This window comes from Lissotriton vulgaris, chromosome 1_1 (assembly GCF_964263255.1).
Source record: "Lissotriton vulgaris chromosome 1_1, aLisVul1.2, whole genome shotgun sequence".
Taxonomy (NCBI): Eukaryota; Metazoa; Chordata; class Amphibia; order Caudata; family Salamandridae; genus Lissotriton; species Lissotriton vulgaris.
In genome coordinates, this window is record NC_141685.1 from 973,888,622 (window position 1) to 973,904,956 (window position 16,335).

The 16,335-nt window shown below is 46.2% G+C and overlaps 1 protein-coding gene across 4 annotated transcripts in view; it reads left to right on the top strand.

Annotated features, from left to right (window-relative positions):
* The window catches only part of LOC147748319 (ultra-long-chain fatty acid omega-hydroxylase-like), a 243,271-nt gene that overhangs the window by 167,284 nt on the left and 59,652 nt on the right, over positions 1 to 16,335 (top strand). For all 4 annotated transcript variants that reach the window (XM_086960205.1, XM_086960197.1, XM_086960188.1 and 1 more), the window contains one exon: positions 11,872 to 11,925. In XM_086960205.1, coding sequence (XP_086816331.1) covers positions 11,872 to 11,925 — 54 coding nt within the window. The remainder of the gene's footprint in view (positions 1 to 11,871; positions 11,926 to 16,335) is intronic.

The following is a 16,335-nucleotide window of genomic DNA, read 5'->3' on the forward strand; positions in this document are numbered from 1 at the left end:
ATTAGTTAAATCCTCCTTTTTTTAAAAAAAAAAGAAGAAAAAAACAAGTACACACGAAAAGAACATGATGGCAGAACGTTTACTGAAGTGCAGACTGTAACATGCTATTTTTATTTATCATTGTTGTGGAAAGTTTATCATGACCCAGGATGTTGATGCACAGAGTGAAATATGCTGTGTTTCTATTGTTAAGTGTGGGAAGGGGGCCATGATTCATAAGGTGAAGTCCTTGCTTGGTCATGGTGCCCTTCCACCCCCCCAAAAATGGTAATAAATAGCATATTGGACTAGTCTGCACAACTGCATTTTTAGGTTTTGGTATAAAACGTTATGCAGAGCACAAGTGAGTAAATCTGTGAAGTGAGATAGAATTAAAAAACTAAGCTTTGGGAGTATGACCTACTTGTTCTTCTGTCAACTAGTTTTATAATGGAATACGTAAAAACCCACATTGTTTTGTGAAGTTTCATAAAATATATATGCAGGTGCTTTGTTTCTAATATACTATGAATTGTGTGCACCCAAATATCGACCATTGACTATCATTGGGACAGCATATCAAGAATAAAATATTGAAAAAATATATCACAGATATGTAAGTCTAGATTTTCTCTGCCTAACTCCACTATGTCTACCTATGCTGTAGATATATCTTCAAATGCAAAAAGAACAATTGATGGACAGAATGCAGAACAATGTCATACATTCACCCCAGTGCAGAGATCTGGGCCTAAATTCATTGTTTTTTTGCTCACCATGCCATTCACCATGCCATTCCAGTTTGGACCCAGCCATATGCAAATCAGTCTTGACCCTGCGCCCAATGGGAACAGTCCAGCCGGAACTGCCAGGGCAGGTCCTCCCTGGACTGGAAACAAGCATCCTAGGATGGGTTTCGGGTTTCAGCCCTCATCAGTCAGGACAGCTTGACCCCGGTGGCATGGAGGAGCACGGAACCCATGTCTGGGCATACCGGCCCACTCGGGGTGACAAATGCAAAAAGAACAAATGTGGTCGCATTCTAATGGCAGTGTTGAGACGACCGACTGGAGGTTGGTTGGTCCAGAGACCGAGGCAATGTCGGGGGGATGTGAGTCCATCCAATATCGTATTCAGGCCCTAAATGTGCGACTTATATATGATTAAATATATTTCGCAATAACACGACTCCTGATAATTGGGGTGTTGTGAGCCCCTCATACTCCTGAGACCCAATGCAACAGTTGTTGAACTAATGATAGTTTCATCCTTGAGTAGGAGACTGTGTCCTCTGCCTGTTTCACCTCTTTACCACCATGCACGGCCATCATTCCAATCTTGGAACAGATTCTCTCTCCCTTTCAGAATAAAATGAGCTCCGGCATGTTGCCCACCACTTTGCAGCAAGGGTGCCCTCACCTCTAATGCTAGGAACAAAAGTGAGCCTTCAATCATCTTTTAAAAATGAAGGCAGCATTAAGTGTTATACAGTGGGCCTCTTACTCCTGGGCCTGAGTGCCATTGCACCAACTTCAGTAATGAGATCGACTGCCTTGCGCAGTGGTGATCTTCTGTGCCCCTTATTGAAAAAATGGTCCTCCATCTTGCCCCTTTCCACTCTCTGTCATCTATCTGAGACCTAACCTAAGGTGTTTCCCCTGATTAAAATTTTCTCTTGTCTTGGACCATTGGTCCTATGCCCAAAGCATCATTGGCATAATGCACAGGGCCCCAACATAAGCCAGAAAAGATAGTAAAACAATACTAATTGGAGTTTAGTTGACGCCTCACACCCCTGGGCCCGGGTGCCACTGCATGTACGGTACAAAGACAGTTTAAAACCCTGTAACTAGAGTACTGGTAAATGGCGTTTGTGTGGGTGCGTGATCGCTGATGTGTTGGCAAATGATGATAGGTCTCCATCAACGTTGTGTGACCACTTGACATTTTGGCCTAGGTCATCCTCAGGACTGTTCAGGACATGTTCAGGATGTGTCTGAGGCTGTTGTACATAAAAAACTATGATCAGAATTGGTGTCCAAATGTTCTGAAAATATGTTCAGTGACAATTACATTACTTTTGAAAGAAACGTACATGAGAAGGGAGGGCCCAGGATGGTCCCTACACAATACCCTGCTCCTTAAGGGTACAACAGCTCATGGAAGCAAAGTTGATCCACTCTTGTATGTGAGTGCAAAGTGGCAAATTTAAACGAGTTAAAAATCAAGATTAGCATCCTGAGGCAAAGAGGTTCAGGCACTGGCAACTGTGACAGTGGGTGTTACAAACCACCATTCAGCCAGGGGGAAAAAGACACTTATGTATCTTGAGAAGTCGATCATTAGGCAAAGAAAACAGCCAGCACATTGTTAGACCTGGCACCATTGGCGTGGGTCTCCCTTCCATTTTTTGCTGTTACCTCATGTGTTTTTGCTGGTGTTAGATGCTTTGGGCCCTGTGCCACTGCTATTCAGTGCCACAGTGCAAGTGCTCCCTATTGAAAATTGATGTATGGATTAGTGATTCCATGTTTGGCTACTTTGCTTTACTTGTCAGACCCTAGTCTAGTGCACTGAGTGTGCCAGGGCGTGTAATCCAAATACTGCTGGTGGGCCTGCAGCACTGGTTGTGCCACCCACAGAAGCAGCCTTGTAAAATGTGTTTAAGGTCTGCCAATGCAGAGCCTGCGTGCAGACCAGTACTGTCATGCTGACTGGGCAATTGCACCCACTTCCCAGTCCCTAAACCTTCTCTTTTCTTCATATCAGTCACCCCTATGGCACGCACAAGGGCAGGGTGCATTGTAAGTATAAGGTAGGACACGCCCTGGTGTGTGCGGCATGTCCTAATAGTGAATTACAGCCATTTTCGTTTTTCACTATTGCAAGGCTACCTGCTCTCCATAGGCCAGAATGGGCTGTTAGAGTTATTACATTTTATAATCATAACAAGCTCAGAGAACATGGTAGAAATTCGTGTATAGTATGCCTGAACTCAGAATAATAAAATACATCTTTTAGTGAAGTTTATTTTAATATTCTGTGTGTGCAAATGCCACTTTTAGAAAGTAGGTCTTTGCTTGTCTAACCATTCAAACCTGCCTCTGCTAGTTTGTGTATTCCTATGTCTGATTTCTGTGAGTGAGAGGGCTGGGGAATTCCAAGAGACAGGCTGAGTCACCCAGTGGTGAATAAAGAGATCTGCGTATAGATGGGAGGGAGGAGTTCACATGAACCTTGAAAGGGCTGTACCTGCCTTCCACAATGCTGGCTCCACCCCCTGGGGAGCGGCTGATGCCTCTGCCCTGCACACTGAAAGACGAGAAGGAGTCCTGTCAACAAAGTGCTCCAGAACTGTCCTTGCCTTCCACAATGCTGGCTCCACCTCCTGTGGGGGGTCTGATGCTTCTGCCCTGCACTGTGAAAGGAAAGGAGAAGTCTGGTAAACAAAGTGCTCAGTAACTTGTTTGGACTAGGCACAGGCCCCTCTCCCCTCAGAGAACAAAGGTTTTTGGGGTATAAATATTGGGACCCTGCTCAAAAGAAATTAGATCACTTTTGGACTACAAGAAGAACCCTTTACTGAGGAGAGGAACCTGAAGAAACTAAGGAGAGACTATTCCCAAGCTGAAGTGCTGCTTAGGGGATTGGCCTGCAGTGGTTGCCTTACTGCAAAAGGAAGGAGAAAGGAACTTTGTAACTTTGCTTTCAAGTTGTGAAGGATCTCCAAGGGCTTGAAAAAGAGCTAGCCTCCTGTTGAAGTCTCATGGACAACAGACTTCACCCCCCAGCTCCCCAGAGTTCTTTTGGAAGTGCCTGCTGCTGTTTTGGGCCTTCTGAGGAACTGCGAGTCGCAAGGAGCTGGAAGCGCGACTCAACGAGAAGAAGCGTGTTGCCGTCGCTGGGCCTGCCGTCACAACTCCGGAGAAAGGAGGGTGTCGCCGCTGGAACTGTCGTACTGCACCGCATCTGAGAGAAGCATTCCGCAACGAAGAGGAAGCGTGTTGCCGTCGCTGCTGCTGCTGTTTCAACTCCGAAGAAGGAGGGTGTCGCCGCTGTGGTTGTCGCACTACACGGCATCAGGAGAAGAATCTCGCAATGAGGTCGGAATGTGTTGCCGTCGCTGTGCTTGCCGTCGCAACTCCGAAGAAGGAGGGTGTCGCCGCTGGAACTGTCGCATTGCACCGCATCGACCAAGAGCACCTCGCATCCCCGAGAAGCGCACCGCCGTCGGAGCTGCTGCTGTCGCATCTTGAATGTCACAGCTGGAGTTGTTGCATCGAGCAGAAGCTTCACGCATCATGGAGAAGAGCGTCGCCGCTGGAGCTGTTGCCGTCGCATCGTAAGGGTGTCGCCGCTGCAGACCACGCATCAAACCGAGAGTTTCTCGCATCCCCGAAAAGCGTGCCGCATCTGGAAGAATCTTCACGTCTTTATTTCTTTGCACCTGACTTTGCCGCATTTCCCATCGCTGCGACATTGCTTGTCGTGGAAGTGCAACGCAACTTAAGGTACATTGACGCAGAGTGTTGCATCTAAGAACTGAACTAAGCTTAAATCTACCATCTTAAAGTAATCATAGTGTGTATTTTTGTTGTTTATGGTCTTGTGGTAACTCTATATAAAGTCTACTTATTTTTGATATAAAACCTGTGTGGTGTCCATTTGTAGTGTTGTCACTGGGTTACTGTATGTGGTCACAACTGCTTAACTTACAACGCCTCTGAAATAAGCCTTGACTGCTCGAGCCACGCAACCTAGAGGGTGAGCAGGGGTAATTTTAGGCGTGTAATTCCCTTTCCCTGACTAGAGGAGAGGGTCCCTATTTGTCACAAGTACCTACCTGTGCCAACTAGAGACCCCAAAATCTAACACACATGATTTCTGCTGCCTGTAAATTCTTATCATTGAGCTAGTAGGAATAAAAGACAACAGCTTAGAGGCACTGGGAACTGGAACTAGGAAAGGATCTAACTGAAGAAGAACCCAGGGCCCCCGGATGACCTTAGGGGGCACAGGACCCTTAGGTACCAGGTACTGGGCCTGGGGAATCGAGACCCTGGTACATTTCGAGGACCCATAACCTGACACCCCTAGACCCAGTGGTCCCCATAAACCTAGAATCTGGTATCCATAGGCTTCTCTGGGGGACTCAGGAACCCAGGATACCGTACTGCCTAGGGGGACTGGTATGCCTTGGGACCGTAGATATGTTACCCTGGGAGAATCGGACCTGGACCCAAGGGAGGACAATAGACCTGGTATCACTGAGCGACTCAGGACCCAATACCCCAGGGGGACTCAGAAATGGGTACCCATGGGGGATGCGGAACCTTTAACCTCAGGGGTCCCAGGCCCTGTTAACCCTGTACCAGGCAACATAGGACGTCATACACCAGGGGGACACAGGATCCAGTGCCCTTATGGGACAATATGATGAAAACCCCAGTGCTTTAATACTAGTTTTTAAAAAATACTTCTTAGTCTTTGGGAGGAAATAGTCACTCAGGCCAATTAGAGTCTTAAAATGTTTATTAAAAAAACAAAAATATATCTGTAAATCACAGAATTCGGCTAACAAGTGGGTCCTCCTGTAGCCGTTTAAAATGAGCAAGTTACAAATATATAATATTTTACAAAAAGGGTTTTTATGAGAATCGCATGATTTCAGGAAACATCGGGACAGCAGAGGTGCCAGAGATTGAGATCATGACAAAGCAAGAAGAGATGACCATAACTTGTTCCAAGAATGTAAACCTTTGATTGAGCAAGCTGATTAACACTTTCTTGTCTCCAGAGCCAATATGTGAAAGAGAGTCTCTAACCATCATAGAAGGGCAGTTACTTCAGGCACTGTAAGCATTAGCAAGAAAACATGGCTGCAGCAGTTATAGAAATAATACCTCTTTTTCTGCATGCTTTTTCCCCGCAGGGAATTACAACGACCGTGTCGTAACAACGCATACCATTACTCCGCAAGTCGTAACAACGACTTGCGGAGGGTGGGCGCTGGATGTTGGAATAGTATAATTTACTATTCTAACTCCAGTATGTGCAACAGTAGGGAAGGTGTTGCATTTTATATCCAACACCTTCTGCCCCCTCCGCAAGTCGTTGCTCCGACTTGCGGAGTAATGGTATGCGTTGTTACAACGCTGTCGTTGTAACAACCATGTTGTAATTCCCTGTGGGGAAAAGTATTCATGGTAAACGATGTTTACTGTTTATGTTGTCAGATTATAAACTCCCTATAGGACCTGGGGAAAGTAATGCTTGCCTGGCACATCACACATTATCTGCCACACCACACAACTATTTGAATATTTAGTGCTCCTTTCAACACTCTTAGGATTTTAACCCATGTATTAAAAAATTGTTCTGTATACTTCACCCTTTGGCACTGTCTAAAAAAGCTTCTGGGGGTCGAGAAATCTCCTGAATCCATCAGAAAAGGCTGGCCTTGCCTGCTTTGTTGACTCTGCTTTGCTCACTGTTGGGATCGTGTTTTCTTCACTTACGCTCCAAGTTTCCTGTAAGTCGGTCTGCTTGCGTGTTATTTCCGCCGCCATTTGCTGTGTTGTTGTTGTTGCCCTGAGACCGCCCCCTCCACCATGCAACCGCCTCCCATAGGATCCTCCCTCCCACTTGGTATTTAGGCTCTCCCCTGTCCACCATAGCGCCGTGACCGCCTCGACCTGGTTTGAGAACGGTCGCTCCCTCCTGCCCTCGCTGACTGAGCTGCCTGGTATCGTTTTCATTACGCTGCTTAGCCTTGCTAACGCTGCTGTCCTCACTTTCAAATTCAGTCTACATAGCGCTGCTGCCCACGCTTAGCGCTCGAACGTGCCTGCCTGATTGTGCGCATTTGTACCTGCTAAGACTCATGTTTTTGTAACCCTTGTGCATGAAAGCTGCTTTGCTCACTGTTGGGATCGTGCTTTCTTCACTTACGCTCCAAGTTTCCTGTAAGTCGGTCTGCTTGCGTGTTATTTCCGCCACCATTTGCTGTGTTGTTGTTGTTGCCCTGAGACCACCCCCTCCACCACGCAACCGCCTCCCATAGGATCCTCCCTCCCACTTGGTATTTAGGCTCTCCCCTGTCCACCATAGCGCCGTGACCGCCTCGACCTGGTTTGAGAACGGTCGCTCCCTCCTGCCCTCGCTGACTGAGCTGCCTGGTATCGTTTTCATTACGCTGCTTAGCCTTGCTAACGCTGCTGTCCTCACTTTCAAATTCAGTCTACATAGCGCTGCTGCCCACGCTTAGCGCTCGAACGTGCCTGCCTGATTGTGCGCATTTGTACCTGCTAAGACTCATGTTTTTGTAACCCTTGTGCATGAAAGCTGCTTTGCTCACTGTTGGGATCGTGTTTTCTTCACTTACGCTCCAAGTTTCCTGTAAGTCGGTCTGCTTGCGTGTTATTTCCGCCGCCATTTGCTGTGTTGTTGTTGTTGCCCTGAGACCGCCCCCTCCACCACGCAACCGCCTCCCATAGGATCCTCCCTCGCCCCTCCCCCTCCCACTACCCATATATGACAGAAGCCTTTCCGCGCAGCGTCCACGCGCAGCGACCGCGCCCAATCCGCGCCGAAGGTGCGCCAAAGGTAAGCCCGTCTACGCCCGTCCGCGATCGGACCGCGCCCAGCGCCAGAGCCCCTGGTCCTCGCAATGCCAAACCCTCCCGCATTACTTACGACGCCTCCACCCTCCTAGCCCTTAACCCTGGCCGTTCCCCCAACTGCGTCCAAGCCGCTCCTGGACACACCCATGGACCCTTCTCATGCAACTCCTGCAAATTCGTCGGCACCAAAACCAACTCCTCAACCACCGACACCAAGCAGAGACCCGACACCAACCACCTAAAATGCATCCTGCTCAACACCCGCTCAGTCCACAGACACGCCATCGAACTCTGGAATCTACTAGACACCATCTCCCCCGACGTCGCCTTCCTGACAGAAACATGGATGAACGCCTCATCAGCCCCCGACATCGCCATTGCCATCCCGGAAGGATACAAGATCATCCCTAATGATCGCATCGACCAAACAGGAGGAGGCATCGCTATCGTCCACAAGAACTCCATCCGCATCTCAACCAGCTCAGACGTCAACCTTGCTAGCGCCGAACACCTTCACTTCCAGATCCACACCGACCCCAAGACCACACTCAGAGGCACTCTCCTCTACAGGCCTCCAGGACCCCGTGCAAAATTCAGCTACGCTATCACCGACTTCATCACCCCACACGCCCTCCCCTCCGAGGAATACATCCTACTGGGAGACCTCAACTTTCACCTGGAAAAGAGCAATGACAGCAACACCACCTCCCTTCGGGACAACCTCGCGAACCTCGGACTCAAACAACTTGTCTCTACGCCCACCCACATCGCAGGTCACACACTCGACCCCATCTTCACCTCCAGCAAACATGTCTCCTTCAGTCACACCACTACCCTCCAGTGGACGGATCACAGCTGCGTACACTTTTTCTACAATAAAACCACCACTCACAACCGACTTCAACCTACTCTACGAAGAAACTGGAACAAAATCACCATCGACCAGATCTCCTCTTCGCTTCTTCAAAACCCACCTACCCACTCCTCAAACCCCGACCAAGCAGCATTTAACCTCACCCAATGGCTATCCAACAGCGCCGACATCCTAAAAACGTCAAATCAAACTTGGCAGCAAAAACGCCTCCTGGTTCAATGATGATCTTAAGAAATCCAAGAAACTCTGTCGCTCCCTGGAGAAGGCCTGGAAAAAAGACCCAAACACCAGCACCAGGGACGCCTTCAAAAACGCCACCCGCATACACCACCAACTGATCCGGACTGCCAAGAAAGCCGCATGCAAAGACCGACTAGACAACAAGGCCCACAATAGCAAGGAACTATTCAACATCGTCAAAGAATTCACCAACCCCTCAGCCAACTCCAACGACATCACCCCCTCGCAAGCCCTCTGCGACTCCCTAGCCTCATTCTTCCACAACAAAATTGCAGACATCCACAACAGCTTCGACATCCAACCCGGACACCATCCCACCCAATCTTCTGCCGTACCTGCACCCCCCTCGAACATCCTTAACAACTGGAACCCAATCTCCACCGAGGACACCATCCGCCTGATGAACTCCATCCACTCAGGATCCCCCACAGACCCATGTCCTCACCACATTTTCAACAAAGCAGACTCCATCATAGCACCACACCTCCGAGACGTCATCAACTGCTCCCTCAACTCCGCCACCTTCCCGGAGAGCTGGAAACACGCCGAACTCAGCGCCCTTCTGAAAAAACCCACAGCGGATCCCACCGAACTCAAAAACTACCGCCCCATCTCGCTCCTACCATTCCCGGCCAAAGTCATCGAGAAAGCCGTCAACAACCAGCTCGCCGCCTTCCTCGAAAGCAACAAATCCCTCGACTCCTCACAGTCCGGCTTCCGAGCCAAACACAGCACGGAGACCGCTCTCATCGCAGCAACAGACGACATTCGAACTCTACTAGACAACGGAGACACAGTCGCCCTCATCCTCCTCGACCTCTCCGCAGCCTTCGACACAGTCTGCCATAGCACTCTCCTACAGCGCCTCAATAACATCGGAATCCAAGGAAAAGCACTGGAATGGATCACCTCATTCCTCACCGGAAGAACCCAGAGAGTCCGCCTTCCACCATTCAAGTCCGAGGCCACTGAAGTCATCTGCGGCGTACCCCAAGGTTCCTCACTCAGCCCCACCCTCTTCAACGTATACATGAGCCCCCTCGCAACCATCGCCCGCCAACACAACCTCAACATCATCTCCTATGCAGGCGACACCCAACTGATCCTGTCACTCACCAAAGACCCCAACACCGCCAAAACCAACCTACATGAAGGCATGAAAGAAGTAGCAGAGTGGATGAAGCACAGCCGTCTGAAACTGAACTCAGACAAAACAGAAGTCCTTATCTTAGGCACCACCCCCTCCTCTTGGGACGACTCTTGGTGGCCAGAGGCCCTTGGAAAAGCCCCCATCCCGACGGACCACGCACGAAACCTGGGCGTCATCCTGGACTCCTCTCTCTCGATGAACAGACAAGTCAACGCAGTCTCATCTTCATGCTTCAACATCCTCCGCATGCTCAAAAAAACATTTCGCTGGATCCCCACCGAAACAAGAAAGACAGTCACCCATGCACTGGTTACAAGTCGCCTGGACTACGGAAACACCCTATATGCCGGTATCACCGCAAAACTCCAGAAAAAACTCCAACGCATCCAGAACGCATCAGCCAGACTCATACTAGACATCCCACGCAATGACCATATCTCTAGCCACCTGAAAAACCTCCACTGGCTCCCCGTCAATAAGAGGATTACTTTCCGACTCCTAACCCACGCCCACAAAGCACTCTACGAACTTGGACCCGAATGCCTCAACACTCGACTTTCCTTCTACACCCCCCTCGCCAGCTTCGATCTTCCAACCAAGCCCTTGCTACCATTCCTCGCATCAATAAAACCACCATGGGAGGTAGATCTTTCTCCTACCTCGCAGCTAAAACCTGGAACTCTCTCCCCACCCACCTACGTCTCACACAGAACCACCTAGCATTCAGAAAGCAACTTAAAACCCGGATATTCGACAAGTAACTCCCTTCCCCTCCTCAAGCGCCTTGAGACCCTCTGGGTATGTAGCGCGCTATATAAATTTTTTGACTTGACTTGACTAGAGCATACTTAGATTTCAACAGGACATGGTAAAGTGGAGGAAAGTCCACGGGTCTAATTTAATTTGCTACAAGGCGACAGTAATGAAAAAAATCTATTGGGCAGTTGTCCGGCACATTTTGCATTTGCTCCAGAAATCTTAGGGTTTTACAAACACATCTGTCCTTCTGCCACAAGCTAACAAGTGCTAACCTGGGTTGGTCTCTGACGTTTTCCATATTCATAAGCAGGGTAATACCTGACCATGCCTGTTTACTAACCAGACCACAATTACTGTCTGCGCCCCTTCTTACCAGGCCACATCCCCTCGGATATTAACCAAATGCCCTCGGACTTTAGGGGCCAGATGTACGAAAATGCAATTTTGCATTTCCTAAATAGCGAATCCTTACTATTTAGGAAATGCAAAATGACACGTATGAAATATCCGATTTTCTAATAGCTATTCCTACAGAGAAGGAATCACTATTAAGAAAATGGCAAATTAGAAACCCAATGCCATTCATTCCAACGGGCCGGTGTAGCATTTCCAAAATAGCTAATTCCTATTTTGGAAATTATAAACCAAGGATGGCTATGGGCACAAGGCACCCCATGATGCACTCCAAAAAAAGAGGGGCACATGTAGAGCATGCATATACCCTAGTGTTATGTGTGTGCTCTATCGCACTTCAAAAAAAGCATCCTTGGGTGCAATTGCACATAGTTACCATAGACTTAGAGTCAATTGTAATTGCATTTCCTAAATGCCCAATTCGTATTTCGAAAATGCTTTGTAATGTGCATAGGAATCGCAAATAGGTAATCCCTATTTTCTATTTCGGACATTGCAAATTGCAATTTCTACTGGGTAGAAATTGCAATTTGCTACAGCTTAAAGGGCTTTGTACATATGAAAAGCCCATTAAGCACCTGAAATAGAGATTTGTTCTGTTAAGAAATGCTAAATGGCTTCGTACATCTGGCCCTAAACTACTCCTGTGCTCCGAATGAGCCATTTTCGAGTCACTGAAAATTCAATTTAAATACAATATATTTATTGTAAAGCATATTTTGATTTAGGGCGTATGTTTAAAATGTTTTTTATTTAATAGCTCCAGGTTCTTGGGGTTAACACTCTCAAATGTCACCAGCAGCTGATGTAGTCTTTTTCTGCTTTCCTTGCAGCTGCTGTTGCTCCCAAAGAAGAGATGATGTCTCGGTTCTTGAGGCCCTGGCTAGGTATGTTCAAGGCCATGTGCACTACACACCATTGCTTGTTAACATCCACAGATACTCTATGACTGTCTCTTATGCCTGTGGTCAGTATTGGTGACAGACATCAGTAATTGCTGTTTCTCTTGCCATTGTCTAGCAGGGTCAAAGGTCAGGACCGGTGGCATAACACAAAATAATTGGCCCCTGCTGCAGATTGTAATGAGGGGGACTTTAGTTTCTCATTTCTCATAGATATTCATAGACCTTAGTGTATATTTATTTATTTATTAATTTATTTGAAGAGTTTTGCATAGCGCTGGCTAGAGTATGATGGTAGACTGATCAATTTTAATCTAGTAGGGCGCTGTGGAAGAATGTAAATCCAATAACCTCTCCAGTAGTTATTCCAGTGCTCTTTATTTAAGCGTTATAGACCCAATGCAGGAATCCATCCACAAGCGTCCCCCCAGTTCTGCTGTTCCAAAGTAACTGCTTAATGGACAACCGTCCTCCAAGGCTGGAACATAGAACATGAGAATCCGCTTGCAAGATGCACTTCCAGTTTACATGACACACAGAGAACATAGAATATACGATGCAGACTATAGAACATGATCTCATAATGAGAATATCACATCTCCCCCCTTGATAATAACAAAATAAATAAATAAACAATGAAATAATCGAATATCTTACATGTTAAAATCATAATAAAAAGAATTACATTACATGTCAAACTCTTTTAGATAATCAGGTTTTTTGGAAAAGTTACCACTTCTGGTAGTAGAATCACTTGGAGTAGTACTCTCAAAGCTGATACACTGATCCATAATGTCTACTGTACGACCAGGATTAGAGTTATTTGAACTCTGCAACAAATTACTTCTGGTGAACCCTCCTACTGAGATGTCACAATGGTTGTTAACCACAATACGTGACTGAGTGTGACCTGCAGAACTTTTATCATCTAAAGTGATCTGCACAGACTTTAGAAACTCTGAAAGGTCCAAGGAATTTAAACTCGATCTTAGATTTTTGTTTTCGCATATCCTTCAACATAACCCAAGACCCCACACAGATTTCTTTAAAAAACACACGTTTGTTGGAATCATGATACAACTTCATCTTGTCCTGAGCCACTGTCACATTAGATCTAACTTTACCCAGATCCACAAGTTCCTGGACAGACATGTTAGATATGTCCCTCAACCATGTTGGACACAACCCAGTGCAAGATTACCTACCATGCAAAATGCAAACTAGAGACACTCCTGTCGTAGTATGGGGGTATTATGATGTGCCCATACTTTCCTTTGTACAAAATCCTTTACATTCTAACCACAAGAAAGTGTAGTTTGGATACCCTCTTTGAGCAGGCGGTTGGCCCTCTCAACAGCACCATTATCTTGTGGCGTGTACAAAGCAATATTATGATGTTTGATGCCACTGTTTTATCAAAAACAACTCCAACCTTTCTGAGATCAACTGGACGCTGTTATCAGTAACAATTTCCTCAGGGTAGCCTTCCAGGCAAAAACCTTTTTCCAAGTATTGAATGACAACACTAGTGTTTTTTCTGCTACAAAAGCATAGTAAATCCACTTTGAAAAATAGTCTATAGGCAATATTACATGCTTAGACCCATCAGGAAAAACTGATATAGGTCCAGCAAAATCCAAAGCAACTTTAGACCATGGAGCCTGAGGCAAGGGAGTAGCAATAAGTGAAATGTCTCTCAATTTCCTTTTTAAAAATAAATATTTTTATTGAGATGGTTCCGGGTATCAAAGTACATAAAACAACAGGATAAGATCAGAGATTAAAATTGATTCAAACATCTTAGAATTGCAACAATAAAAAACCAGGTTAAAAAGACACCGAGGCCACACAATGCAGAATATAAACAGTTAGATCAATTAAAACCAATAGACCTTTTAGTCAATCTTAGTTATCTAACTTCTCTCCACTTTCTGAGGGGAGCCCAGATCTTTTTGCCGAATTCCCTCGATCTTTTTCCTTTAAAATCATACAAACATTCCTCTATATTATGAGTTCCCAGGAGCCTCGTTACCCACATCTGAAACGTGGGGGCTACAGAGTCTTTCCATCCAGCCGATATTAAAATCCGATAAACGACCATTGACAGAAAAATAAAAGCTTCGACATCTCGTTCTAACTTCAGGTTACCATCCCTGCCGATCAGAACAGTCGTTGGGGATAGAGTAATCTGTTGCTCTAGCAGCCCCGCTAAAAAACGTTCAATTTCTTTGAGGACTGGTGTAAGACTCTGGCAGTTGTAAAACATGTGCAGTAAGTCTGCAGGGCCTTGATCACACCTAGGACACCTATCATTTTCTCTCTTACCCCACATGAACAACTTGGCAGGAGTAAAGTACAAATTAAAAATAGTCTTGTAATGCTGGGCCTTCAGATTTGACGCTCTCAGTATTTTCTTATTCAACACCAACGCATAATCAATGTCTACATCTGGATCCCCAATTTTTGGAGCCCAAGAAGATTCAGTTTTTTCAATGTCATCTCCCAGACCCTGCTGAAGATAGCTATAACCAATTCTAATCTTCTTACCACCTTTTCTTACATAATCCACAATTGGGTTAATCTCCTGAATTACAATCCTGGGTCTGATTGACTTGACTGTTTGTTCCAGTTGTCTATATAATAACCATTGGCTAGCTGGTATACCATAATTCTGCTGTAGTGTATCAAACCCCATTATCTCATTGCCAATCATAACGTCCCCCAGACATTTAACACCCAGCCCCTTCCATATCCTACTATTGCTATTCTGGCCCAGATGAACGAAAGGATTTGACCTCCAGAGATCTAATGTGCTATTAATTTTTGGTATCTTCAAGAATCTCATTATTGACTTCCAAGTCCCCCAAGCACTAAGCAGCACCTTGCTTCTAATCCTTTTATAATATCTATAGCTGACTTCTCGTGTAAAAAGCCCCAGTGCTCTTTCTTCTACTAACAACTCATATATGGTAGGGGTTCTGTAGATACCAACCAGCCGGCCTGTTTCTTCATATTTAAATAAAACATTCATCTGCATCATTAAACAAACCCAATGATACAGCCTCAAGTTTGGTGCTGATAATCCCCCTCCCTCCAGAGGTACAGATAATCGGGCCAATGACCTACGAATTTTGCCATATTGCCACACAAATTTGGAGAAAACAGCTTCCATTTTCTTTAACAAGCTCTCTTCCACTAATAAGGGGATAGCGCAGAATAAATACAGTAGTTTAGGGAACATTGACATTTTCAGTACATTCACCCTACCGATCAAGGATAATTGTAATACATCTATTCTTCTTAATTCTTTTTCAATTGCCGCAATCAAGGGTACATAGTTCTCCTGTATAATTTTATCAACATTCGCATTAATCCTCACCCCGAGATATACTGCAGACTCCACAAACCTCTGATCAGCCTTATAGATATTGTTTGTACTGATTATTAATGTTTTTTCTTCATTCAACTTATAACCGGAACAGGCCCCATATGTCTTAGCCAGTTGACACAATTCCACCATTTCTGTCTGCGGATTCGTGGTAACAATTGCCAGGTCATCTGCATATGCCAATAATTTAGTGGTATGACCATTTACTATTACTGGGGAGATTTTATCTGAGGCTAAGATTTCCCTAATCAGAGGATCTATATACAGTGAGAACAATATTGGGGAACAAGGGCATCCCTGACGAGTACATCTCCTAATTACCACCTCCTCCGAGCACATGCCCATCGCTGTAATCCTAGCAACCGGTTCTGAGTACATTGCCTTGATTGCTTTCAGACACTTTTCTCCAAAGCCTCTTCTGACGAGGACATCCCATAAAAATTCCCATACCACGCGGTCGAAAGCTTTTCCCGCGTCGAGGAGGATCATGGCCATTTCTCCCCCCGTGGCGGCCATAGCATCAAATAGCGAGATTGCACGCGAGGTGTGATCTGTGGTACCTCTACCTGGAACTAATCCATGCTGCCACGGGGAGACGAGCTGGCCAATGATCCCCCCCAATCTCTTTGCCCAAACCTTCCCACATAGGGTGAACAGCAAAACACACAAGATGATGGACGGAATGTTGCACAATGGCAAAACATTCACCCCCAGTCACAAATCTGGGTTTAATCCATCGTTATTTTGCTCACCAAGCCACCCCAGTTCAGCCATGGCCATATGCAAATTAGTCTTGACCCTGTGCCTCATGGGAACAGTCCAGCCCGAACTGCCAAGCCATGTCTTTCCTGGACCGGAATCAAGCATCCTAGGACCGGTTTCTGGCTATCAGCTTTCTTCAGCCTGGATAGCTTGACTCCAGTGATGTGGAGAGCCTGGGACTCACGTCTGAGCATACCCAGCCCACTCGGGGTCAAAATTGCAAATCTTGTGTGTTTTGCTGTTCA